The sequence below is a fragment of the Trichomycterus rosablanca genome, chromosome 10 (genome assembly GCF_030014385.1).
Source record: "Trichomycterus rosablanca isolate fTriRos1 chromosome 10, fTriRos1.hap1, whole genome shotgun sequence".
NCBI classification, from domain to species: Eukaryota; Metazoa; Chordata; class Actinopteri; order Siluriformes; family Trichomycteridae; genus Trichomycterus; species Trichomycterus rosablanca.
Genome location: NC_085997.1, coordinates 23980337 through 24007624, shown reverse-complemented (window position 1 = coordinate 24007624; position 27288 = coordinate 23980337). Strand labels below are relative to the sequence as shown.

The 27288-nt window shown below is 39.2% G+C and overlaps 1 protein-coding gene across 1 annotated transcript in view; it reads left to right on the top strand.

Moving 5' to 3' along the window:
• The window catches only part of ankfn1 (ankyrin repeat and fibronectin type III domain containing 1), a 91390-nt gene extending 71331 nt beyond the window's left edge, over nucleotides 1-20059 (top strand). Inside the window, exons 14-18 of the mRNA XM_063003939.1 lie at nucleotides 3931-4081; nucleotides 10562-10730; nucleotides 12695-12861; nucleotides 17765-17975; nucleotides 19347-20059. Of these exons, the coding sequence (XP_062860009.1) occupies nucleotides 3931-4081; nucleotides 10562-10730; nucleotides 12695-12861; nucleotides 17765-17975; nucleotides 19347-20059 (1411 nt within the window). The remainder of the gene's footprint in view (nucleotides 1-3930; nucleotides 4082-10561; nucleotides 10731-12694; nucleotides 12862-17764; nucleotides 17976-19346) is intronic.
• Nucleotides 20060-27288: the final 7229 nt, after the last annotated feature.

The following is a 27288-nucleotide window of genomic DNA, read 5'->3' as shown; positions in this document are numbered from 1 at the left end:
AGTATTAGGAGTAGTATAGATGATTAGTTTCAGGAGTAGTATAGATGAATAGTATTAGGAGTAGTATAGAGGAATAGTATTAGGAGTAGTACAGATGAATAGTATTAGGAGTAGTATAGAGGAATGGTATCAGGAGTAGTATAGATGAATAGTATTAGGAGTAGTATAGAGGAATAGTATTAGGAGTAGTATAGATGAATAGTATTAGGAGTAGTATAGAGGAATGGTATCAGGAGTAGTATAGATGAATAGTATTAGGAGTAGTATATATGAATAGTATTAGGAGTAGTGTAGATGAATAGTATTAGGAGTAGTATAGAGGAATGGTATTAGGAGTAGTACAGATAAATAGTATTAGGAGTAGTATAGAGGAATGGTATCAGGAGTAGTATAGATGAATAGTATCATGAGTAGTATAGATGAATAGTATCAGGAGTAGTATAGATGATTAGTCTCAGGAGTAGTATAGATGAATAGTATTAGGAGTAGTATAGATGAATAGTATTAGGAGTAGTATAGAGGAATAGTATTAGGAGTAGTACAGATGAATAGTATTAGGAGTAGTATAGAGGAATGTTATCAGGAGTAGTATAGATGAATAGTATCATGAGTAGTATAGATGAATAGTATTAGGAGTAGTATAGATGATTAGTTTCAGGAGTAGTATAGATGAATAGTATTAGGAGTAGTATAGAGGAATAGTATTAGGAGTAGTACAGATGAATAGGATTAGGAGTAGTATAGATGAATAGTATTAGGAGTAGTACAGATGAATAGTAGTAGGAGTAGTATAGATGAATAGTATTAGGAGTAGTATAGAGGAATGGTATCAGGAGTAGTATAGATGAATAGTATTAGGAGTAGTATAGAGGAATAGTATTAGGAGTAGTATAGATGAATAGTATTAGGAGTAGTATAGAGGAATGGTATCAGGAGTAGTATAGATGAATAGTATTAGGAGTAGTATATATGAATAGTATTAGGAGTAGTGTAGATGAATAGTATTAGGAGTAGTATAGAGGAATGGTATTAGGAGTAGTACAGATAAATAGTATTAGGAGTAGTATAGAGGAATGGTATCAGGAGTAGTATAGATGAATAGTGTCATGAGTAGTATAGATGAATAGTATTAGGAGTAGTATAGATGATTAGTATTAGGAGTAGTACAGATGAATAGTATTAGGAGTAGTGTAGAGGAATGGTATCAGGAGTAGTATAGATGATTAGTATTAGGAGTAGTACAGATGAATAGTATTAGGAGTAGTATAGATGATTAATTTCAGGAGTAGTATAGATGAATAGTATTAGGAGTAGTATAGAGGAATAGTTTTAGGAGTAGTATATATGAATAGTATTAGGAGTAGTACAGATGAATAATATTAGGAGTAGTATAGAGGAATAGTATTAGGAGTAGTATATATGAATAGTATTAGGAGTAGTATATATGAATAGTATTAGGAGTAGTGTAGATGAATAGTATTAGGAGTAGTATAGAGGAATAGTATTAGGAGTAGTATATATGAATAGTATTAGGAGTAGTGTAGATGAATAGTATTAGGAGTAGTGTAGATGAATTGTATTAGGAGTAGTATAGAGGAATAGTATTAGGAGTAGTATATATGAATAGTATTAGGAGTAGTATATATGAATAGTATTAGGAGTAGTATATATGAATAGTATTAGGAGTAGTATATATGAATAGTATTAGGAGTAGTGTAGATGAATAGTATTAGGAGTAGTATAGAGGAATAGTATTAGGAGTAGTATATATGAATAGTATTAGGAGTAGTATATATGAATAGTATTAGGAGTAGTGTAGATGAAGAGTATTAGGAGTAGTGTAGATGAATTGTATTAGGAGTAGTATAGAGGAATAGTATTAGGAGTAGTATATATGAATAGTATTAGGAGTAGTATATATGAATAGTATTAGGAGTAGTGTAGATGAAGAGTATTAGGAGTAGTGTAGATGAATTGTATTAGGAGTAGTATAGATGAATAGTATTAGGAGTAGTATATATGAATAGTATTAGGAGTAGTATATATGAATAGTATTAGGAGTAGTGTAGATGAATAGTATTAGGAGTAGTATATATGAATAGTATTAGGAGTAGTGTAGATGAATAGTATTAGGAGTAGTGTAGATGAATAGTATTAGGAGTAGTATAGAGGAATGGTATTGAGGAAAATAATCTGATGCAGAATTATTCATGTTTTAACCTTGTCTTTATTTTATATTCTCTTTTCATTTTCTTTATCTTTAATTATTACCTCTGTGTTTTCTGATTTTTGCAGCACCTTGAATAACCGCAGTGTATGAAAGGTGCTATATAAATGAACTTGCCTTGCCGAATAATGTCTGACTAATTTAAATCGTGGAAAATGTTGCATAATAAAAAAATTGTCTTGCAAATATGCAGCCATTGCACTCCTTGACTTTATGCCAGACTATTGAGTCACACAAGATAAATTTATATTACCTTGGTTAAAGGAAACTTTTTAATTATGAAGTGATTACTTTATCACACACACATTTAAACGTGTATTTCTAGCTTTTTTTTTGTATTAATTTGTACTTACTGTCTTTCAAAATATTGTTTCTACAGATTCCATTTTCAAAAGATATTTACTGGTCTAAAATTAAACCTGATTCATTTCAGCTTCTGTTTAAAAGCACCAGATTTGACTCACCATCATTTTATTTCAAATGTGTAAGTAGATGAGAGGAGAAGTACGTTGACTTGGTTCAAGGTTGCACACAGACCACAGGATACTGAAATAATTAATTTAATTAGTCTGAAATTTTTTTCTCCTCACTTGCTTTGATAATTCTATTTTTGGTGAAAACAGAAGAATCAAACATCGTGAACATGAACAAAAACCTTGTGAAAAGTTAGTTGGTACTATCATTTTGAATGATTTGGCGCGTCTTCTAAAACAAATCTAAATAAATAATATTTAAAATTGTGTGCTAGGGTGGCGCAGTGGTCTGTTATGCTAGCACTCTGGGTTCAAATCTCAGTGGTGCTATCGGCTACCCAGGCATTTACACAGACATGATTGGCTAAGTCTTCGAAGGTGTGGGGGTTGGAGAGAATGGCTGAGGCCCTGCGATGGATTGGTGCCCTGCCAACTGCTATCGCTGCCTTGTGCCTATTGTTTCAGAGTTGATCCGGACCCGCTGTGACTCTTTCAAGGATAAAGCGGTTGATGAAAATGAAATATGTGTTTAGGCTGGGTCCTGCAGAGACATTGCAATCATAACTCAATTTTTGTTTAATAAATATGTGTATGTTTGCGCATCAATAAATTACATTCGTCCACTACTGCTGGGATTCAGTACGTGCAGACGTAATTGGCTATTTCTTTGTGTGGCTGAGAGTGGCTGAGAGTGGCAGAGGCCCCACGATGAATTGAAGACCTGTCCGGAGTGTATTACAGCATTGCGCCCAGTAACCCTGGGGAAGCCAGACCCACCGTCACTCTAACTAGGGCTCATTCTTATGTAAGTGTTGTTTTGCCAGCTCTGTTGATGATGCAGAGTATTGAATGCTCTGTATGTATTTAGTACTTGCTAGACTGAAGCTTAATGCTTGAGTAGACTAATGCATCTGGAGCAACAACACTGTATAAACAACAATGTAGTCGTAGAATCTGTATAGTGAGTCAGAACTCAGAACAAGACGTTCAGACTGAAAATAAGGGGGTGTTTAGTGGTTGGTGGCAAACATTTTGCTCTCGTATCAAGAACTTCCCTGGCTGTTCACTTTCTCCTGGCAACTCCATCATCACGTAATGGGAGTATAGAGTGGCACATTCTAAAGCAGGCGCCTAGACTGAGGGAAATATGTCTGTAGTGTATTTCTCTGCATATTTGTGTGTATGAGTGTGTGTGTGTCTCATTACTGAATTTTGTGTCTTCCTGCCCAGGGAAGAGTGGGAATGGCTGAATAGTCTGTCTGGCCCTGAGGAGGTGGAAAGAGCAGATCAGGCAGCAGACTGCCACGCTCCCGTGCTCTTCTCCGAACTTCAGACAGCCATTAAGAATCTGCTGCGCCAGATTAATCTACCTCTTCACCAGGTACTGAACACAGCCAGCACTGTAGCTCACAATAATACCACTGTTTACCAAAATATTACATGATTCAGAAAAAACGGCTACCTTCATCTGATAGCAAATACACAACATTCCGAAAGTGTGCTGAAACTCCTTGAAATGACTCCTGAAGTCTCCTTGAAATGAATGGATTTGGCTATTTTAGACACATCTATTAATAGAAGGCAAATACAAACCCTGTTTGTGAAAATGTTGGGACATTTTGTTAAATATAATAAAACAAACATATAATTTGTTAATTCGCCTGGACCTTTATTCAACTGACTGAAAGGTACAAAGAACAGGTTTTCACTATTTGTATTGACCTAAAAGCTGGGACTGAGGCATGTTCACCACTCTTACACAACCTTTCCCCACTAATTTCACTATTTAATTATTTGGGAATTGAGGATGCTAATTGTTGCAGTTTTGCCCATTCTTGATTGATACTCGACTTTGGCCTCCACTGTCTCTCATCTTCATGGTGCATCATAGATTTTTAATAGGAGGCCAGTCATCATGCATTTTCCCTGAAAGAAAAGCTGAAACGTTGACCTATCTGACCACAGCACATTTCCATTGTCTTTTGGCCCATCTGAGATGGGCTCAGGCACAGAGAACTTGGTGCCGTTTTGCATACAATTAATATATGGCTCTATCCTTCTGAAACAGAGTTTCGGGCTGGCTCCTTTTTTTCTGTTTAAATTATGGCTTTTTCTTATTTTTTCTCCCATTTTTTTTAGTGTAGCCAATTAGTCCTTTGCTTCTGGGGACCTTGATCATGTCAGAGGAAGATATACGTATATGCCTGACACATGCTCCCTCCTTCCTGAGTGCTGTCCACCGACCCCTTGTAATTCGCCTATATTTTGGTGAATTTGCGCATCAGGCCAGTCTCGTGCATGAAGAGTCACACACTGATCTCCGCATTCCTCTACTTTTGTACAGGCGCATTGAAGACACCACCCTCTTATTAGTCCGGTCTTTTCCCACCCAGCAAACTTATTGACCAATTGTGTATGCTAGATGGATTTACAAAATACAATCGAGTTGGCCGGCCAAAACATTATACAGTGTATCACAAAAGTGAGTACACCCCTCACATTTCTGCAGATATTTAAGTATATCTTTTCATGGGACAACACTGACAAAATGACACTTTGACACAATGAAAAGTAGTCTGTGTGCAGCTTATATAACAGTGTACATTTATTCTTCTCTCAAAAAAACTCAGTATACAGCCATTAATGTCTAAACTACCGGCAACAAAAGTGAGTACACCCCTAAGAGACTACACCCCTAAATGTCCAAATTGAGCACTGCTTGTCATTTTCCCTCCAAAATGTCATGTGATTTGTTAGTGTTACTAGGTCTCAGGTGTGCATAGGGAGCAGGCGTGTTCAATTTAGTAGTACAGCTCTCACACTCTCTCATACTGGTCACTGAAAGTTCCAACATGGCACCTCATGGCAAAGAACTCTCTGAGGATCTTAAAAGATGAATTGTTGCGCTACATGAAGATGGCCAAGGCTACAAGAAGATTGCCAACACCCTGAAACTGAGCTGCAGCACAGTGGCCAAGATCATCCAGCGTTTTAAAAGAGCAGGGTCCACTCAGAACAGACCTCGCGTTGGTCGTCCAAAGAAGCTGAGTGCACGTGCTCAGCGTCACATCCAACTGCTGTCTTTGAAAGATAGGCGCAGGAGTGCTGTCAGCATTGCTGCAGAGATTGAAAACGTGGGGGGTCAGCCTGTCAGTGCTCAGACCATACGCCGCACACTACATCAAATTGGTCTGCATGGCTGTCACCCCAGAAGGAAGCCTCTTCTGAAGTCTATACACAAGAAAGCCCGCAAACAGTTTGCTGAAGACATGTCAACAAAGGACATGGATTACTGGAACCATGTCCTATGGTCTGATGAGACCAAGATTAATTTGTTTGGTTCAGATGGTCTCAAGCATGTGTGGCGGCAATCAGGTGAGGAGTACAAAGATAAGTGTGTCATGCCTACAGTCAAGCATGGTGGTGGGAATGCCATGGTCTGGGGCTGCATGAGTGCAGCAGGTGTTGGGGAGTTACATTTCATTGAGGGACACATGAACTCCAATATGTACTGTGAAATACTGAAGCAGAGCATGATCCCCTCCCTCCGGAAACTGGGTCGCAGGGCAGTGTTCCAGCATGATAACGACCCCAAACACACCTCTAAGACGACCACTGCTTTATTGAAGAGGCTGAGGGTAAAGGTGATGGATTGGCCAAGCATGTCTCCAGACCTAAACCCAATAGAACATCTTTGGGGCATCGTCAAGCGGAAGGTGGAGGAGCGCAAAGTCTCGAATATCCGCCAGCTCCGTGATGTCGTCATGGAGGAGTGGAAAAGCATTCCAGTGGCAACCTGTGAAGCTCTGGTAAACTCCATGCCCAGGAGAGTTAAGGCAGTTCTGGGAAATAATGGTGGCCACACAAAATATTGACACTTCAGGAACTTTCACTAAGGGGTGTACTCACTTTTGTTGCTTGTGGTTTAGACATTAATGGCTGTATATTGAGTTATTTTGAGGGAAGAATAAATTTACACTGTTATATAAGCTGCACACAGACTACTTTTCATTGTGTCAAAGTGTCATTTTGTCAGTGTTGTCCCATGAAAAGATATACTTAAATATCTGCAGAAATGTGAGGGGTGTACTCACTTTTGTGATACACTGTATATATATATATATGCACGCATATCAATGTACTGTATATACAGTATATACTGTGTATATATATATATACAGTATATACTGTATATACAGTGTATCACCAAACAAAAGTGAGTACACCCCTCACATTTCTGCAAATATTTCATTATATCTTTTCATGGGACAACACTATAGACATGAAACTTGGATATAACTTAGAGTAGTCAGTGTACAGCTTGTATAGCAGTGTAGATTTACTGTCTTCTGAAAATAACTCAACACACAGCCATTAATGTCTAAATAGCTGGCAACATAAGTGAGTACACCCCACAGTGAACATGTCCAAATTGTGCCCAAATGTGTCGTTGTCCCTCCCTGGTGTCATGTGTCAAGGTCCCAGGTGTAAATGGGGAGCAGGGCTGTTAAATTTGGTGTTTTGGGTACAATTCTCTCATACTGGCCACTGGATATTCAACATGGCACCTCATGGCAAAGAACTCTCTGAGGATGTGAGAAATAGAATTGTTGCTCTCCACAAAGATGGCCTGGGCTATAAGAAGATTGCTAACACCCTGAAACTGAGCTACAGCATGGTGGCCAAGGTCATACAGCGGTTTTCCAGGACAGGTTCCACTCGGAACAGGCTTCGCCAGGGTCGACCAAAGAAGTTGAGTCCACGTGTTCGGCGTCATATCCAGAGGTTGGCTTTAAAAAATAGACACATGAGTGCTGCCAGCATTGCTGCAGAGGTTGAAGACGTGGGAGGTCAGCCTGTCAGTGCTCAGACCATACGCCGCACACTGCATCAACTCGGTCTGCATGGTCGTCATCCCAGAAGGAAGCTGACGCACAAGAAAGCCAGCAAACAGTTTGCTGAAAACAAGCAGTCCAAGAACATGGATTACTGGAATGCCCTGTGGTCTGACGAGACCAAGATAAACTTGTTTGGCTCAGATGGTGTCCAGCATGTGTGGCGGTGCCCTGGTGAGAAGTACCAAGACAACTGTATCTTGCCTACAGTCAAGCATGGTGGTGGTAGCATCATGGTCTTGGGCTGCATGAGTGTTGCTGGCACTGGGGAGCTGCAGTTCATTGAGGGAAACATGAATTCCAACATGTACTGTGACATTCTGAAACAGAGCATGATCCCCTCCCTTGGAAAACTGGGCCTCATGGCAGTTTTCCAACAAGATAACGACCCCAAACACAACCTCCAAGATGACAACTGCCTTGCTGAGGAAGCTGAAGGTAAAGGTGATGGACTAAACCCAATTGAGCACCTGTGGCGCATCCTCAAGTGGAAGGTGGAGGAGTTCAAGGTGTCTAACATCCACCAGCTCCGTGATGTCATCATGGAGGAGTGGAAGAGGATTCCAGTAGCAACCTGTGCAGCTCTGGTGAATTCCATGCCCAGGAGGGTTAAGGCAGTGCTGGATAATAATGGTGGTCACACAAAATATTGACACTTTGGGCACAATTTGGACATGTTCACTGTGGGGTGTACTCACTTATGTTGCCAGCCATTTAGACATTAATGGCTGTGTGTTGAGTTATTTTCAGAAGACAGTAAATCTACACTGCTATACAAGCTGTACACTGACTACTCTAACTTATATCCAAGTTTTATTTCTATAGTGTTGTCCCATGAAAAGATATAATAAAATATTTGCAGAAATGTGAGGGGTGTACTCACTTTTGTGATACACTGTATATATATATAATATATATATATATATATATATATATATATATATATATATATATATATATATATATATATACTGTATATATACAGGGGTTGGACAAAATAACTGAAACACCTGGTTTTAGACCACAATAATTTATTAGTATGGTGTAGGGCCTCCTTTTGCGGCCAATACAGCGTCAATTCGTCTTGGAAATGACATATACAAGTCCTGCACAGTGGTCAGAGGGATTTTAAGCCATTCTTCTTGCAGGATAGTGGCCAGGTCACTACGTGATGCTGGTGGAGGAAAACGTTTCCTGACTCGCTTCTCCAAAACACCCCAAAGTGGCTCAATAATATTTAGATCTGGTGACTGTGCAGGCCATGGGAGATGTTCAACTTCACTTTCATGTTCATCAAACCAATCTTTCACCAGTCTTGCTGTGTGTATTGGTGCATTGTCATCCTGATACACGGCACCGCCATTGGATGCACATGGTCCTCCAGAATGGTTCGGTAGTCCTTGGCAGTGACGCGCCCATCTAGCACAAGTATTGGGCCAAGGGAATGCCATGATATGGCAGCCCAAACCATCACTGATCCACCCCCATGCTTCACTCTGGGCATGCAACAGTCTGGGTGGTACGCTTCTTTGGGGCTTCTCCACACCGTAACTCTCCCGGATGTGGGGAAAACAGTAAAGGTGGACTCATCAGAGAACAATACATGTTTCACATTGTCCACAGCCCAAGATTTGCGCTCCTTGCACCATTAAAACCGACGTTTGGCATTGGCACGAGTGACCAAAGGTTTGGCTATAGCAGCCCGGCCGTGTATATTGACCCTGTGGAGCTCCCGACGGACAGTTCTGGTGGAAACAGGAGAGTTGAGGTGCACATTTAATTCTGCCGTGATTTGGGCAGCCGTGGTTTTATGTTTTTTGGATACAATCCGGGTTAGCACCCGAACATCCCTTTCAGACAGCTTCCTCTTGCGTCCACAGTTAATCCTGTTGGATGTGGTTTGTCCTTCTTGGTGGTATGCTGACATTACCCTGGATACCGTGGCTCTTGATACATCACAAAGACTTGCTGTCTTGGTCACAGATGCGCCAGCAAGACGTGCACCAACAATTTGTCCTCTTTTGAACTCTGGTATGTCACCCATAATGTTGTGTGCATTGCAATATTTTGAGCAAAACTGTGCTCTTACCCTGCTAATTGAACCTTCACACTCTGCTCTTACTGGTGCAATGTGCAATTAATGAAGATTGGCCACCAGACTGGTCCAATTTAGCCATGAAACCTCCCACACTAAAATGACAGGTGTTTCAGTTATTTTGTCCAACCCCTGTATATATATATATATGTACACTACAATGAAAGCTTGCTTAAGGGCCCACCCCTGGCTGGTGGGCAGAGCCTGGATTTAACCCACAATCTTCTTATTGATAGCCCAAAGCTCTACTCTGCTCTACTAGACTACCACTGTCCCTTGTAATGGAGTTGCGCAAGCCCCACACCCACCCTTTGTGGCTGGGTTACAATTGATGTTCCAGTGTATTCTAAATATGCTCACTTGAGTCTAGTTCAAGGATTTGTGAAGGTCACTGCAGTGTCTTCACACCAAATTTTGTCTTTATGGACTTTTCTTTGTACAGGGACACAGTGATTTAGGAGCAGAAAAAAACCTTCTCCTAACTGCTGGCATACCTTTAGAAGCATATCGTTTATTTTATTAATTGCTTTTATACACCTGTTAGCAATGGGTGTGGCTGAAACATCTAAAGTCAATCATTAGGAAGGGTGGCCACCTACTGTCAACGCCATTAATGCTTAGTATATATTTCACACCACTTTTTACTTAATTCTTTTTTGACAATAAGAACTTATAGAAAATGTCATTAAAATTGCTTTTTAGATCATTCTGAACATGCAGATGTGTTTAAAGATGTGTTAAAGTGCAGAGAAAAGTTAGCATTTGTGTCTGTTTAATTTTTCATCAGCTACCAGACTAATATGGGATGCCATTGTTTCACTTAGACTAAAAATTGTGTGGGTGCCTTTGTGTGTCTATGTTTCTTACACAGGCCAAGCACTTCCGTCTCTACACACAGGAGGTGCTCGAGTTGGGTCACAATGTGTCCTTTCTTCTGCTGCTGCCTGCCTCAGACGCTGTGTGCACTGCCCCGGGCCAGACCAATCCCTACACACCCCACTCAGGCTTCCTCAACCTCCCTCTTCAAATGTTTGAGCTCGGTACACTGGCTTCTGTTTCAAGCTCTACAATATTAGCTCAGTTGGCCTTATAAAATCCACAGATTCCTTTCTCTCTCTCCCCCCCCCCTCTTCTCCTCCAATCATGCTCCCAGCGGAGCTTTACTAAATCACACAGACCCACACATACACACGCCAGCAGGGGAGCAGTCTGCTCTGCGGCTAGCCAAACACCCCCTTCCACCCCAGACTGCCTTAAAATGAGAAAAAGGTTAAAGTAATTGATATTATAGTTGAACCAGATCTGTGTAAACAATGATAGATCATTTTTATTAAAATCAGCCCATGAAGAAGTGAATCTTGTTGATGTTCAGGGCTGTGCTTGTAATTTAGTATACTCATTAGCTTGTTTGCCTCATGGTCTGATGCTATTTGGAAAGTTTAGAACATTCACAGTTGAAATGTGATACTGTGGAGTCATTTATGTCTAAAGACACTTAATAACCACCCACAGATTTTCATTAAAGGCAAGACTGTAATAATAAATAATTATAGCCTAGCTAGGTACTTGAGGTTTTGATAAAAGTTTAGAAAATGCTTGTTTTTTTATAGAATTAAACAAAAAAAATTGTTTTTATCAAACAGGTCCATGGGCGAGGTAGCAAAGTGTAACTTAAGTAAAGGCACTATTTCTTTAAAATAAATACTTAGAAAATAGTGCTTTACATGTAAAACTATTATATACACCAATCAGCCATAAGATTAAAACCACCTCCTTGTTTCTACACTCTATGTCCATTTTATCAGCTCCACTTACCATATAGAAGCACTTTGTAGTTCTACAATTACTGACTGAAGTCCATCTGTTTCTCTGCATGCTTTGTTAGCCCCCTTTCACCCTTTCATCCACCAACCAAAAATATCCAGCCAACAGTACCCCAACAGCGCCACTGATGAAGGTCTAGAAGATGACCAACTCAAACAGCAGCAATAGATGAGCGATCGTTTTTGACTTTACATCTACAAGGTGGAACAACTAGGTAGGAGTGTCTAATAGAGTGCACAGTATTTAAAAACTCCAGCAGCACTGCTGTGTCTTATCCACTCACACCAGCACAACACACACTAACACACCACCACCATGTCAGTGTCACTGCAGTGCTGAGAATGATCCACCACCTAAATAATCCCTGCTCTGTAGTGATCCTGTGGGGGTCCTGACCATTGAAGAACAGTATGAAAGGGGGCTAACAAAGCATTCAGAGAAACAGATAGACTACAGTCAGTAATTGTAGAACTACAAAGTGCTTCTTTATGGTAAGTGGAGCTGTGAAATGACATTTAAACAATAACAGATCATTCATGAGTTGAAATCATGTTGGTCTTTTATTTAAGTTAAAAGTGTCTACCCTTCTTGTTGTAAGATACTAGAACAAGATAGAAGTGGACAATAGTAACTCTGCACTTAAAGAGGCAGTCCTTCTCATTCAGTAAGGTTTTAACTACTCACCTCTTTAGATTATACATCTTTGGGTATTGTATTTACAAAAAACTGAGATGCATTTTGATATTGGGATATTTAAATAAACATGTCCATCCATATTTACTGCAAGTGCTCTTAATATTAACTTCAATGCAGAAAAATAGAGCAGAGCCACATGTATAAATGCTTTTATTTGTCATATATAAATATACAGGTGTACAGTACAACAAAATTCCTTTTTCGCATATCCCAGCTTGTTTGGAAGCTGAGGTCAGAGCGCAGGGTCAGCCATTGTATGGCGCCCCTGGAGCAGACAGGGTTAAGGACCTTGCTCAAGGGCCCAACAGTGGCAGCATGGCTTTTAACTTTTTGATTGATAGCCCAAAGTCCCACCCACTAGGCTACCACTGTATCACTTTACCATAAAAAACTTTAAATAATGAATTACTTTTAAGTCTATTTTTGTTACCTTATGTATTACAGCTGTTATATGATACTGATCAACCTCCTTTTTTGTACACAGTTCACTTCTGTGCATACAAGGAGAAGTTTATTAACCTGTACTGCCGTCTGTCCTCCGTGCTGGACTTGGATGCCTTGATCACCCAGCAGGCTTTGAGAGAAGCAATCACTGACGCTGAACTCTCCATTGCTAAACAGAGACACCAGCATATCCTTGACTACATTCAGGTATTTACACTACACTGACAGGTTTACTGTTTAAAACATCCATCTAAAACATCACTTTGACAAGAGGTTTGATGGGACGTAATTTGTTACCCAGTTGCACGTCTCACACACATTCCCAGACACACTGAGGTGTGTGAAATGTCAAGCTACAAAAACAAATTAAGATAATAATCCAATTAGAATTGTTTATTGATGCTGTAAAGTATTAACTACTAGACATATAAACTGTAAAACGGCCTGTTTTTCTCGTGTTGAAATTTCAGTACGATCTTAACAGAGTCTCCGTACAAGACTTGAAAGGGAGCTGTCTTTTCAGTGCACTGGGCTGAAATAATCCCTCTTCGCCACCCTGGTCTGGACTATTAATTGAGATTGACCACAAAACCACAAGAGTGTTTGTGTGATGTCGGATCCAAGCGGCTGTGGAAAAAAGTGGCGCACTGACCGCAGATTACACATCGCCTAAGAGTGATGAAGGGAGAAAAAGAATGCCAATCAATGCTAGCGACTGCGTGCTCGTGTGTGGGGCTAGGCAATGTGGCATCAATTAGCATAAACATTTTAATGTTCCACCGAGGAGCTTGCAAAAAAAAAAGGGCCACATCTGTCAAAATGGCACATTAGTGCCGAGCGCTTAAGGGTCTGCTCTCGTACGAGAGGCAAACTTTTCCACTGTGAGGTCCTGTCAACGTTTTCGGGCAGACAGACCACAAAACGGGCATTTTAAACACGGGTACCATATAATGTCATTTCGAAATGAAGCTTCCATGACACATTTCTTTTAGAGGAGTCTCAGCCTCTTTATTTAACAGCTTGGCTAGTTTATTTGGGACGGATTTAGATTAAATTTATTATTGGTAACTGTCAATGTCTTTAGGAATGTTTACTTTATTTGGCTTTTAAATTTGTAAAAGCCGTTTTCATTTCATAATCATTTTCATAATCAGCAGAAAAAATTTATATAATAAAACCATATAAAGAATAAAGTGCTTGTTTCGAGTTATGTAGTAGGGCAGACAAAGTTAAAATGAGTTGTTAATATTTAAATTTTACACCAATTGTACTATTAGACTTATTTGTCATGTAGTAAACCATGTTTTAAAGTTTTATTCCCAGTTTAGTAGATATCGCTTGTCCAAGACTGTATTTACTACTATATATACACCAGACTATATTTTGAACCTTTTTTTTCAATTTGCTAGATATAACATAGACTACATTGAATTTAAGGGGGCGGCGCGGCATGGTGGCTCAGTGGGTAGCACTGTCACCTCACAGCAAGAAGGTCCTGGGTTCGATCCCCAGGTGGGGCGGTCCGGGTCCTTTCTGTGTGGAGTTTGTATGTTCTCCCCGTGTCTGTGTGGGTTTACTCTGGGTGTGTTCCGGTTTCCTCCCACAGTCCAAAGACATGCAAATGAGGTAAATTGGAGACACTAAATTGTCCATGACTGTGTTCAATATAACCTTCTGTGAATTGATGAACCTTGTGTAATGAGTAACTACCGTTTTTGTCATGAATGTAACCAAAGTGTAAAACATGACGTTAAAATTCTAATAAACAAACAAACATTGAATTTAAGGTATCGTCTCATATTTACATGATATACTTAATATCATACCAAGTTTAAGTATTGTCTTTTAATATACTGGATATAGTATAGATCAGGGATCATCAACCACTTCCATGTCACAGGCCCACTTATTTATCATTATGATTTACCTTTCTGGACACTTTATTAGGAACACCTGTTTACCTACTCATTCATGTAATCGTCCAGTTAAACGTACGGCTGTCTTATTGCAGCAGCACAACTTGTACAATCAAACAAACAGAGTTCAGGTGGCACGGTGGCTCAGTGGATAGCCCTGTCGCCTCACAGCAAGAAAGTTTGGGGTTCGATTTCCAGGTGAAGCGGTCTGGGTCCTATCTGTGTTCTGTGTCTGCTTAGGTTTCCACTTGGAGCTCAGGTTTCCTCCCACAGTCCAAAGTTAGCAAGTGAGGTGAATTGGAGATATAAAATTGTCCATGACTGTGTTTGACATTGAACTTAAACTGATGAATCTTGTGTAACCAGTAATTACCTGTCCTGTCATGAATGTAACCAAAGTGTGTAAAACATCCTAAAATCCTAATAAATAAATGAATAAATACAAACACAGTTTAAGAACTTTAGGAAATATTAAAAATCTGAATGAAAAGGGTAATTGAAATAGCCCTGGTCGGTGTTGTAAACTGCTGATGGATGGATATATCTTACAGATTGGCTATGGTAACTTACATAACCACTCTTTACAACCATACATTCTCAGAACACACAACACATTAAACCATGTGTGGCAGATAATTAATTATTTGGGTTCCACTCCCATCAGCCAGAACTGTCATCTAACACTACAGTGGGCACACTGAAACTGGATGGTTAAAAATGAGAAAGGAAGCAAAGCCTGGTTTGAGAAATCTTATTATTAGTAATTTGGCATAAACAGCAAAAAGCTATGGACACAACATATTTTGTGTCAATAGTTAAGTCGGGTGGCACGGTGGCTAAGTGGGTAGAACTGTCGCCTCACAGCAAGAAGGTCCTGGGTTCGATCCCCAGGTTGGGCGGTCCGGGTTCTTTTCTGTGTGGAGTTTGCATGTTCTCCCCGTGTCTGCGCGGGTTTACTCCGGGTGCTCCAGTTTCCTCCCACAGTCCAAAGACATGCAACTGGAGATGCATCTCCAAGATGAACTGGAGATACTAAATTGTCCATGACTGTGTTCGATATAACCTTGTGAACTGATAAATCTTGAGTAACTACCGTTTCTGTCATGAATGTAACCAAAGTGTAAAACATGATGTTAAAATCCAAATAAACAAACAAACAAACAATAGTTAAGTCTATTGGTAATATTGAGAGATGTTTTCTTTGCATACATTTGGCCTCTGAACACCACTCTGAGTTTTGCTGCTGATAACATGCATGTTTTATGGCTACAACTAACCCATATTTTAATAACTGCTTTCTACACAAAGGCATCCCAAATGACCAGATCTAAATCCATAAGAGCACCTTCAGGATTTGGTGGAATAAGATGTTTAAAGTCTGAAGCATGTACATAATAATGGACCAAAATATCAATGGGGTTTCCCAACTACTTGTAAAATCAATACCACAACAAATTAAAGCTGTTCTGACATTTCAGTTACATTTTTATGTGTGGTCACTGGTGCAGTAATACATACTTGCATGGTCTAGGCCTGGGTTTTACTACAAAGCAGGCTTGTGGTCTGTGGCCCATTTGTTAGAAAACCCTGGTACATAGGGTTTTTTTTCCCACAAATTTGATTTCTGGAACAGTTAGCACAATTTTGTACAATGCAATTTTATAAAAAAAAATCAATTTCCTATGTTTACACTGGCATGGGTATTTAAAAAAATATATATATTAACAAATTTAGAATTTGATGCCTGCAACACACTTGGAACAGAGTCATGTTTACAACTGAAATACATCAAACATCAAGATTTCTGCCCAAATTAAGTATTCTATAAACTTTTAATCTTTTGGCGCCTAGTTTTAATATTTTAATTTTGCCCATGTTCCCACTTTTTTGTAGTTTGTTAAAGGCATCAGATTCAAAAAATTTTTCTTCGTACCTTTAGAAGGGGTGTCCCAATACTTTTGTCCATTTAGAATATTAACTGTATAATGTTAAGACTACATTAGGTAGTCTTTTACTAAATGTAGTAAAGACTAAACCATATTCTGGGTTATTTTGCTTAGTTGCTGCAGTAACTCCTGGCCAACAACATTATTTGTTGAGTTGGGCTCTCTCGCAAGTGAAAGCCACCCCGTACATTTTATTTCACTTGTCATAGTCCCTCCTTTGTCATTAGAGCACCAGCATAGTTTCCAAAGCAGTCATCCTCTGGTGTCAAACCTCATTCCCATAAGTTAGATCTCACATGGCATTTGCTTGGAGAAGCTCAAATTGCTATTTTTCTTCTACCCGGCCATTTCTCTCTGCTTTTTCCCTTCCAGTTTGAAATAAGCCTCTTGTAAATACAATTGAATAGTAAGTTTCAGGAATGGAAAATATGAAATGGGAATTGAGAAGACTGAGTATGTTGAAGTCAGCAGCTCTGATTGAAAGCATATTCTACTTTTAACTTTATTTATGGATAAAACAGAAGCTCCTCGTAGCATTGGAAATGCAGTCCTTAAAAAACCTTGAAAGGTTCCCAAACTAAAAAAGCAATGTTAAATGATTTACTTACTTTGGTGATGTTTTTATTTTTTATTATATTTACATGCCAAACTCAATTAACTATATTAAATACATACTATAGTCTGTCCGTCTACTACCTATATCTGTCTGTCTGTCTGTCTGTCTATCTATCTACCTATCTAGCTGTCTATATATCTGTCTGTCTGTGTCCATCTGTCTGTGATAATATTTTAAGTAATGTCCTTACTGTGTCTCAAAACACACAGACCATTTTACAATATTTTTAGCTCTTCATTAGAGAGGCATGGATTAACTTATTCAATTTAGTTCTATACTTATTTGTTTTCACTTTGTTTTCATCTACCTTTAAGGCAAAATTCATAAAAGGTTTCCCCAGACTTTTATCTGATTACTAGTATAATCTAGCCTGCAGGTCTACATCTCCATAACCATTTTTTTTTTTAATCTGTAAACCAAATCAGCATTTACACAGAATTTTTGAAAATGGTAACGCTAATGGACTGGCATCTTGTTTAGGGTGTGTGTTCACCCAGCTCCCTGTGTTGCTAGGTGTCAATATCCACAATGACCCTGACCAAAATGATCCAATTAAAAAATTTAATTAATAAAGGTTTTTAAAAGTTGCTTGCTTACAGCGTGTAATTAATTTTTTAATTAATGTTCTACAGCAAATGGATGAAATGTGGCGGGATATCCGATGGATCACTGATGCCCTGCAGTATGCCCGCTATAAGCAGCCTTTGGGTGGAGTACCCATTACATGGCTGGTAGATCCCAGCACAGAACCTGTAACACAAAAGTTTGACTCGACCTCCTCCAACACGGACTACCTGCCTACTCCTTCTCCCTCACCTGAGCTGAGAAGAAAGGCTACAAGTGGTAAACTTTATTTTTTTATTTTTTAGGAAATATTTGTGTATAATGTCTTGATCTATGCATGTGTTTCATGGAATTGTCTGAGTTAATCCTTTTTGCTTGCTTTTGTAGGTTTTTCATTCAATTTTGAAAGCATTTGCCTTTTCTATAGACTGAAACTATAATGCACTTCACCGCCAAGTTGTGGTCACTTCAGAAACTTGTGCATGACCTTAGTTGAAATGAAAAGATTTGTAACTATTGGGGTACAGTTACCAATTTACACAATTAACCAAAAACCTTTCACTTTGCACCTTGTAATATTTTTACAATTACACTGATTGTTTAAGGAATTTTATTGTTTTAATTAATATTTAACAGTACACCCTTACTTGTGGTGAAAGCTGAAAAACTCCAGACATACAGACAGACAGACAGACATGATCACGCATAAAAGAGATTTAATAAATCTTCACAGACATGAATGTAGATATATAATATATGTCAGATCTAACAAAAGTTTCTGTGAAGCTCAGAAATATATTTCAGAAGTATAGTTCTGCATGCAATCTGCTCATAACAGCTGAATCTGATTGGCATTTAGGGCAAATTAACCTGGTCACATGATCTAACCATAATTCACTGCTTAATGGGAAGGTCTGAACAATTTAAATTGAAGTGGCTAATTAAAAGCCTGTAAAGCTTATTAGACTCTTTATCTTAATAAAACACTTCTGTATATGAAGTGTTCAAGGTAATAGTAAAACGTTGTATACATATTTTGTTTAACAGTGATTACATTTGACTGTTTAGAGATTGTATTGATTTTATTGTATTTATCTTTATTGATTTTTCTATTAGATTTTAATGGTTTATTGATGTGCATTACTTTCTTGCTTTTGTGAGGTGTCCTTGAGTGTTTTAAAAGGAGCCATAAATAAAATGGATTATTATTATTATTATTATTATTAATCATTTAAAAATACGATTAAGTATTTATTATTTTAAATCTGATCCTTGCATATTATTAAAGTGGGCTCAATACTAAACTCTACTAAACAATACTAAACTGGAATATCTCATCAGCAAAGCATTGCTGCAACTGTTTAGCAATGTGCATTTGCAGTCTCAATTTACCATGGTTATACTTTTGCTTAGTAAAACTAATTGGCTTGACACTGACTTTAAACTCTCTGGTTCATTAGTAACAAACATGTTTATAGCCTGCTTCTTAGAAGCTGCATGCATGCTTTACCCACTTCTTCAATTTGTTTCTCTTTTATACATCAAAGGCTTATTTAAAGATAATTATTTAAAGAGGATGGTAACAGGGGATATTTGTGAATGTAGGTGTTGCCATTGGAGCTAATCAGCTCAGTATGTTCTTCCTTCCAGATTCTCAGCTAGTTTCAGATGAAGAGGGCTGTTCTGAGGTCTTCCTTCCAACAGACAGCGACTACGACTCCAGTGATGCTTTTAGCCCACGCGATCTAGACCTGGTCTACTCTTCAGCCCAGGATCTATCCCATCAGACTGTGCACGCACTAAGTGGTAGTGCCCCTGATGTACTCCAAATGCACGAGCTTAAACCCAGCGCCTGCTCTATAGCCATGCTTGAGACCGAGTCCTGCACTAAAGACCTAGAGGACCTGTCTCTATCTAATTACTCCAGCAAATCGTCGGAGAAGACATCCCGCTACAAGCGTAAGCTGGTCTCGAGGAGTCAGCCACAGAGAAGCTGCTTTAGTGGATCACATAGATGGCTGAGGGCCCAGAGTGAGAACCAGACAACCACACTTTCAGAGGGGGTTTATACCAGACAGAGTGATCTGGACCTGCCTTTGGAGCTTCCTGTGTCTTTCCCATACACTTCTTCCTATAGCATAGATGAGTGGAAGAGGGCGAACAAGGAGAGCAAGCCCAACGTGCACAGAATCTTTGTGGAGTCCTGCAGTACAACCTCACCCAAAAAAGACAGCACTCAGTGGCCGGAGGAGGAAGAAGATGGGCATGGGGGACCTGGTGTAACAGAGAAGACACCTCAGGAAATGGACTCTGATGACCAAACAAACGAGCAGGTTTCTGAAGTACTTAGCAGCACGCTCTAGAATGAACAGTTTTGTGTTACTGTAGTGATCTGGTTGTTACTCTGTCATCTTGTCATGTTGACCCTTATTTATCAAAGTTGCTTTCTTTCAAATTTGATTAAACTTGGTTCATTAAAGTTGAATATAGATAACATTTAATTTAAAAAGTGAATTACAGTATTATGTGAAAGTGAAAGTCCAGTATTCTTTGCAGCCCTAAAATACTTAAAATATTATCCTAAATACTGAAGTCACTCATCTTTTATGATCATTTGGTCATCTGCATGCATTTGTTAACTAAGCTGTCATCTTTTAGATCTTTTAGTATATAACTGCCTACATTATACTACTGACCTTAGTAATGCAAGTTCTGCGAACAGCTATCACCAAACTATTAACGTCTGACATAATGTTTTCTCCATATTTTACTTAAGCATTTCTAAGGCTACCAAGCTATCTTTTTGTCCCAAAGCATTTTACTCCTTTTCCTTTAATTTAATTCCTTTTTTTCCTTCTCATTTCATCTTGGGTGGCACGGTGGCTCGGTGCGTAGAACTGTCACCTCACAGCAAGAAGGTCCTGGGTTCGATCCCCAGGTGGGGCGGTCCGGGTTCTTTCTGTGTGAAGTTTGCATGTTCTCCCTGTGTCTGTGTGGGTTTCCTCCGGGAGCTCCGGTTTCCTCCCACAGTCCAAAGACATGCAAGTGAGGTGAATTGGAGATACGAAATTGTCCGGGACTGTGTTTGATATAACCTTGTGAACTGAAGAACATTGTGTAATGAATATCTACCGTTTCTGTCATGAATGTAACCAAAGTGTAAAACATGACATTAAAATCCCAATAAACTCAGCTCTGCCTACCGGCTAAGGCTGAGCGGCCACATAAACAACGATTGGCCTGTTGTTCAGATATGGGTGGGCCTAAGCCGGATGGGGTCTCTCTCCCATGACTGGTGCAATTACGACCTCTGCTGGCTGATTGATGGCGCCTGCACAGAGATGAGAAAAGAGTGTGTCCTCTCCGTACACAACGCTGAGCTGCACTGCACTTTGTTCTCCTCAATCAGAGCAGGGATCGGCATTGGTGGAGAGGAAACATGACACAATTGGGCAATTGGACGCGCTAAAAAAGGGGAGAAAATGCATAAAGAAAATAATTTTTTAAAAATCCCAATAAACAAACAAACATTTCATCTTGAATAACCATAACCTATGTTTCATATCATATGTTTCATGTAAACAAGCATAAATTGGTGTGTATCACTTTTGGTGTGTATCACAATTGATATGTATATAATGGGAAAGCATGTTCCCTAAATCATTCATTTTCATTACGAAACTCTGATAAATAAGGGTCATTGTGTCTCATCATATTACCACCGGTTTGCCTCTGAGATTCACAGTGACCACTCAATGTCTGGCATGCAGACTCTGTCTTGTAATAGGTAGAAAATAAATTAGTAAATGTGGAGGGGGAAAAAAAGTTGCTGGTCAACTCTGCTGAATTCATAATCCATGGCTATGACTGTTAACCAATGATTATTAATGCAACATGATTATTAATGCAACATAAAGTGCTGCTTTTACCTATGAACTTGAATCCTGCCGCTTTTAGCTAGGAAAATGCCTCTGCTCGGACTGATATCGCAGGTAAAAGGTCAAAAGTAATACTTCTACTGCCAGTTTAATGTTGTTTTTGTCAGATTTACCCAAACATCTCAATATCTGCAGTTTCACTAAATCAAGTATAACCATTTTTTTCAAAGGAAAATCTTCCACTGGCAAAAAATATAGTGAAATTGGCCTTGCTTAGAACACAACAAACAAAAATGCTTCAGCATTTTTCAGCTTAATCTTTGTCTACTGTCTTTGTAAACATATTACAACAAGAGATAGCAAATGATGATTTGAGAGAGGTTATAGTCTCGATATAATGAAATGATTGGCTATCTAAATATTAGGAAATAATAATTATTATTCATTCCAGATTCATTCCAAATACTTCACCTTATACCAGTATATACCTTATATATATACACTGATCAGCCATAACATTAAAACCATCTTTTGTTTCTACACTTACTGTCCATTTTATCAGCTCCACTTACCATATAGAAGCACTTAGTAGTTCTACAATTACTGACTGTAGTCCATCTATTTCTCTACATACCTTTTAAGCCTGCTTTCACCCTGTTCCTTAATGGTCAGGACCCCCACAGTACCACCACAGAGCAGGTATTATTTAGGTGGTGGATCATTCTCAGCACTGCAGTGACACTGACATGGTGGAGGTGTGTTGGTGTGTGTTGTGCTGGTATGAGTGGATCAGACACAGCAGTGCTGCTGGAGTTTTTAAATACCTTGTTCACTCACTGTGCACTCTATTAGACACGCCTACCTAGTTGGTTCACCTTGTAGATGTAAAGTCAGAGACGATCACTCATCTATTGCTGCTGTTTGAGTTGGTCATTACTGGATTCTGCCTACGGGGTGCTGTTGGCTGGATATATTTTTGGTTGGTGGACTATTCTCAGTCCAGCAGTGACAGTAAGGTGTTTAAACTCCATCAGCGCTGCTGTGTCTGATTCACTCATACCAGCACAACACACACTACCACACCACCACCATGTCAGTGTCACTGCAGTGCTGAGAATGACCTACCACCACCATTTACCTGTCTACACCTTAATTGAGAAAAACAATGTTAATTATCCCATAAGAAATGGCCTTAATACAGACAATACCTATCAGAATAAAATATGACAGAATAGTGATCTTATAGATCAGATAAATATAGGTACAGTGTATCACAAAAGTGAGTACACCCCTCACATTTCTGCAGATATTTAAGTATATCTTTTCATGGGACAACACTGACAAAATGACACTTTGACACAATGAAAAGTAGTCTGTGTGCAGCTTATATAACAGTGTAAATTTATTCTTCCCTCAAAATAACTCAATATACAGCCATTAATGTCTAAACCACCGGCAACAAAAGTGAGTACACCCCTAAGAGACTACACCCCTAAATGTCCAAATTGAGCACTGCTTGTCATTTTCCCTCCAAAATGTCATGTGATTTGTTAGTGTTACTAGGTCTCAGGTGTGCATATGGAGCAGGTGTGTTCAATTTAGTAGTACAGCTCTCACACTCTCTCATACTGGTCACTGAAAGTTCCAACATGGCACCTCATGGCAAAGAACTCTCTGAGGATCTTAAAAGACGAATTGTTGCGCTACATGAAGATGGCCAAGGCTACAAGAAGATTGCCAACACCCTGAAACTAAGCTGCAGCACAGTGGCCAAGATCATCCAGCGTTTTAAAAGAGCAGGGTCCACTCAGAACAGACCTCGCGTTGGTCGTCCAAAGAAGCTGAGTGCACGTGCTCAGCGTCACATCCAACTGCTGTCTTTGAAAGATAGGCGCAGGAGTGCTGTCAGCATTGCTGCAGAGATTGAAAAGGTGGGGGGTCAGCCTGTCAGTGCTCAGACCATACGCCGCACGCTACATCAAATTGGTCTGCATGGCTGTCACCCCAGAAGGAAGCCTCTTCTGAAGTCTCTACACAAGAAAGCCCGCAAACAGTTTGCTGAAGACATGTCAACAAAGGACATGGATTACTGGAACCATGTCCTATGGTCTGATGAGACCAAGATTAATTTGTTTGGTTCAGATGGTCTCAAGCATGTGTGGCGGCAATCAGGTGAGGAGTACAAAGATAAGTGTGTCATGCCTACAGTCAAGCATGGTGGTGGGAATGCCATGGTCTGGGGCTGCATGAGTGCAGCAGGTGTTGGGGAGTTACATTTCATTGAGGGACACATGAACTCCAATATGTACTGTGAAATACTGAAGCAGAGCATTATCCCCTCCCTCCGGAAACTGGGTCGCAGGGCAGTGTTCCAGCATGATAATGACCCCAAACACACCTCTAAGACGACCACTGCTTTATTGAAGAGGCTGAGGGTAAAGGTGATGGACTGGCCAAGCATGTCTCCAGACCTAAACCCAATAGAACATCTTTGGGGCATCCTCAAGCGGAAGGTGGAGGAGCGCAAAGTCTCGAATATCCGCCAGCTCCGTGATGTCGTCATGGAGGAGTGGAAAAGCATTCCAGTGGCAACCTGTGAAGCTCTGGTAAACTCCATGCCCAGGAGAGTTAGGGCAGTTCTGGGAAATAATGGTGGCCACACAAAATATTGACACTTCAGGAACTTTCACTAAGGGGTGTACTCACTTTTGTTGCCAGTGGTTTAGACATTAATGGCTGTGTTGAGTTATTTTGAGGGAAGAATAAATTTACACTGTTATATAAGCTGCACACAGACTACTTTTCATTGTGTCAAAGTGTCATTTTGTCAGTGTTGTCCCATGAAAAGATATACTTAAATATCTGCAGAAATGTGAGGGGTGTACTCACTTTTGTGATACACTGTACATAGGCCTAAATAGCAACTATCCCAGGCCCTGCGATAGATTGGCATCCTGTCCCGGATGTGTTACTGCATTGCACCCAGTGATTCCAGGGCAACCCAGGATAAAACAATAAATGATAGATGATTTTTTTTTCAACCGGCTAGGAGTGTACTGTCATTTACCACAAATATATTTCTCTAGTTTGAATAGTTTTTATCTGAGAAAAGAATGTAAATGCTGGGGATTGTTTTGTTTAAAGAAGCAGATAAGATAAGAAACTAATCTATCCAAAAGTGAAGAATTATTAATGGTAATATCACCTTTTCGAGTGAAGAGCTGTTTAAAGATGTAAGGCGTCAGTGTTGATATTACATCTGCCAAAACTCTGAGGCAGTTTAATCCACACTTACCTTTTTTAACCATCTTCCTCTTTTTATTCTGTTTTTCCAGTTAAAAGAAACATGTTTATAAAATAATACTTTATTTGGTTTAATAGAAAAGATAATGGTAATGAAGTTGCACAATTTTGCAGGTTGTTTCTCTTAATTAGATTAACAAAATAATGCCACATTTTTTCAACTGGGTGCATGTGTATTAACTGCCTCAGTAACAACCCCACAAATTTATTAATGAGCCATTTTTTTAATGGGTTTTCTTTGCATAAAAGTGTGTTGGAATTCTTGTCTGTTATAGACCACATACACTACTGATGTGTAGATATTATATATGAAATATTAGTTTAAAATGCTGAAGCATTTGTTAATACTCCCTTAAACGTACTTTATTTAACAAGTTACATTAAATGTATTACTGTACCAGAGAATTATGTCTGGTTTTTAGATCCACTAAATGTTCATAGACCTGCAAAGCATTTATTTTTTTAAAGGTCTTAAACATCTTTAGTTGAATGAACCATTTCTACACACACTGTGTGTAATCACAGCAGGCGCAGTTATTTGAAAGACTGAACTTATTGAACAGGCAGAGGTTCTTTTTTACACAATGCCTTGTATGTTTTTGAATGCTGTTTACCTTTTCTAAACTTATTTGTGGTGTGTATAATGTCGAGGGTGTGATGTGTCTGTCCAAATGCTTTTTGATGCTCACTGACCTGCTGGTGTAAACATGAAAACCACTGACTGACTTGCATCCAAAAAATGCAATTCAAGGTGATATTGCAAATACCACTTGGTACCACTTTATACGAAGGGTGTACACCACTTTCTTAAATATGTATTAGTGAATATTTGGATATTTATATTGATTACTGATTACCACTCTGACTCTTGAGGTCAGCAAGCCATAGAGATTTTGGTATCTGAGAGACGTCTAGTCTTGCGATGGACAATTTGTGGGTTGCACTAAAATGCTGCACTAAAAATAAGACTGCATGGATATATTTAGGCATGACCACACAGTGGAGTACAATGAAGGTACCTGGGGTATATATGTGTAGTATACTGGATACACAATGTGTTAGTGTTTGGAGGTGGAAAGTGGCAACAAGGGCAGCTTCTGTCAGCAACTTTGTGAATTTGTCTGTTGCTCTTTTATGACTTGTCGATGTTGCTGTCTGTTATAAACATGTACTTGCACCATTGTTGATATGTTTCCTTAAAACTCGTTTCTAATGCACTTCTTCACTTTTAAAAGATTCTAAAATGGTTTGATGCTGTCGATTTCTGTAAAATAACATAGTAGCTCAAAAGAACTGAAGTGTAAATGCACTACTTTATTATTCATATACATTAGTTAATACTGGGCCCAGAATTAACTGATTGAAGCTTTCAATGAGATTACAAAGCACATACTCTGACTTAATCACCATATTCTAACCAACCATCATCCCATATAAGGTGTTACTGTAGAAGGAAAGTATTTGTCATGATATCTTTATACTGTGCACACAGCAAGCCAAATGACTGAAGAGCATCATGTCTGTATATTTTTGCATAATGCATTTATTATATTTCAGCACTGTATTTTTGAAACGTTGTCGTCTTTATCCGTTTCTCTTGTTTTGTTGGCTTTTTGTTGACTCCAAGGTCATTGAATATGATCATGTGTTTATGAAGTATAAAACAAAAAATAAATAAATACATTCCAGTGTATATAGGTAATGAAGTATGTGCCTGATATATATTGTCCTTAAATCACGCAAATAAAGCAAAGATTTTTATTAAATATAAATATTTAATTTGTGTACCTACATACACCGATCAGCCATAACATTAAAACCACCTTGTTTCTGCGCTCACTGTCCATTTTATCAGCTCCACTTACCATAAAGGACCACTTTGTAGTTGTACAATTACTGACTGTAGTCCATCTGTTTCTCTGCATGCTTTGTTAACCCCCTTTCAAGCTGTTCTTCAATGGTCAGGACCCCCACAGGACCACCACAGAGCAGGTATTATTTAGGTGGTGGATCATTGTCAGCACTGCAGTGACACTGACATGGTGGTGTTGTGTTGGTATGAGTGGATAAGACACAGCAGTACTGATGAAGTTTTTAAACACCTCACTGTCACTGCTGGACTAAGAATAGTCCACCGACCAAAAATATATCCAGCCAACAGCGCCCCATGGGTAGTGTCCTGTGACCTCTGATAAAGGTCTAGACCAACTCAAACAGCAGCAATAGATGAGCGATCGTCTCTGACTTTACATCTACAAGGTGGACCAGCTAGGGAGGAGTGTCTAATAGAGTGGACAGTGAGTGTACACAGTATTTAAAAACTCCAGCAGCACTGCTGTGTCTTATCCACTCATACCAGCACAACACACACTAACACCACCACGTCATTGTCACTGCAGCACTGAAAATAA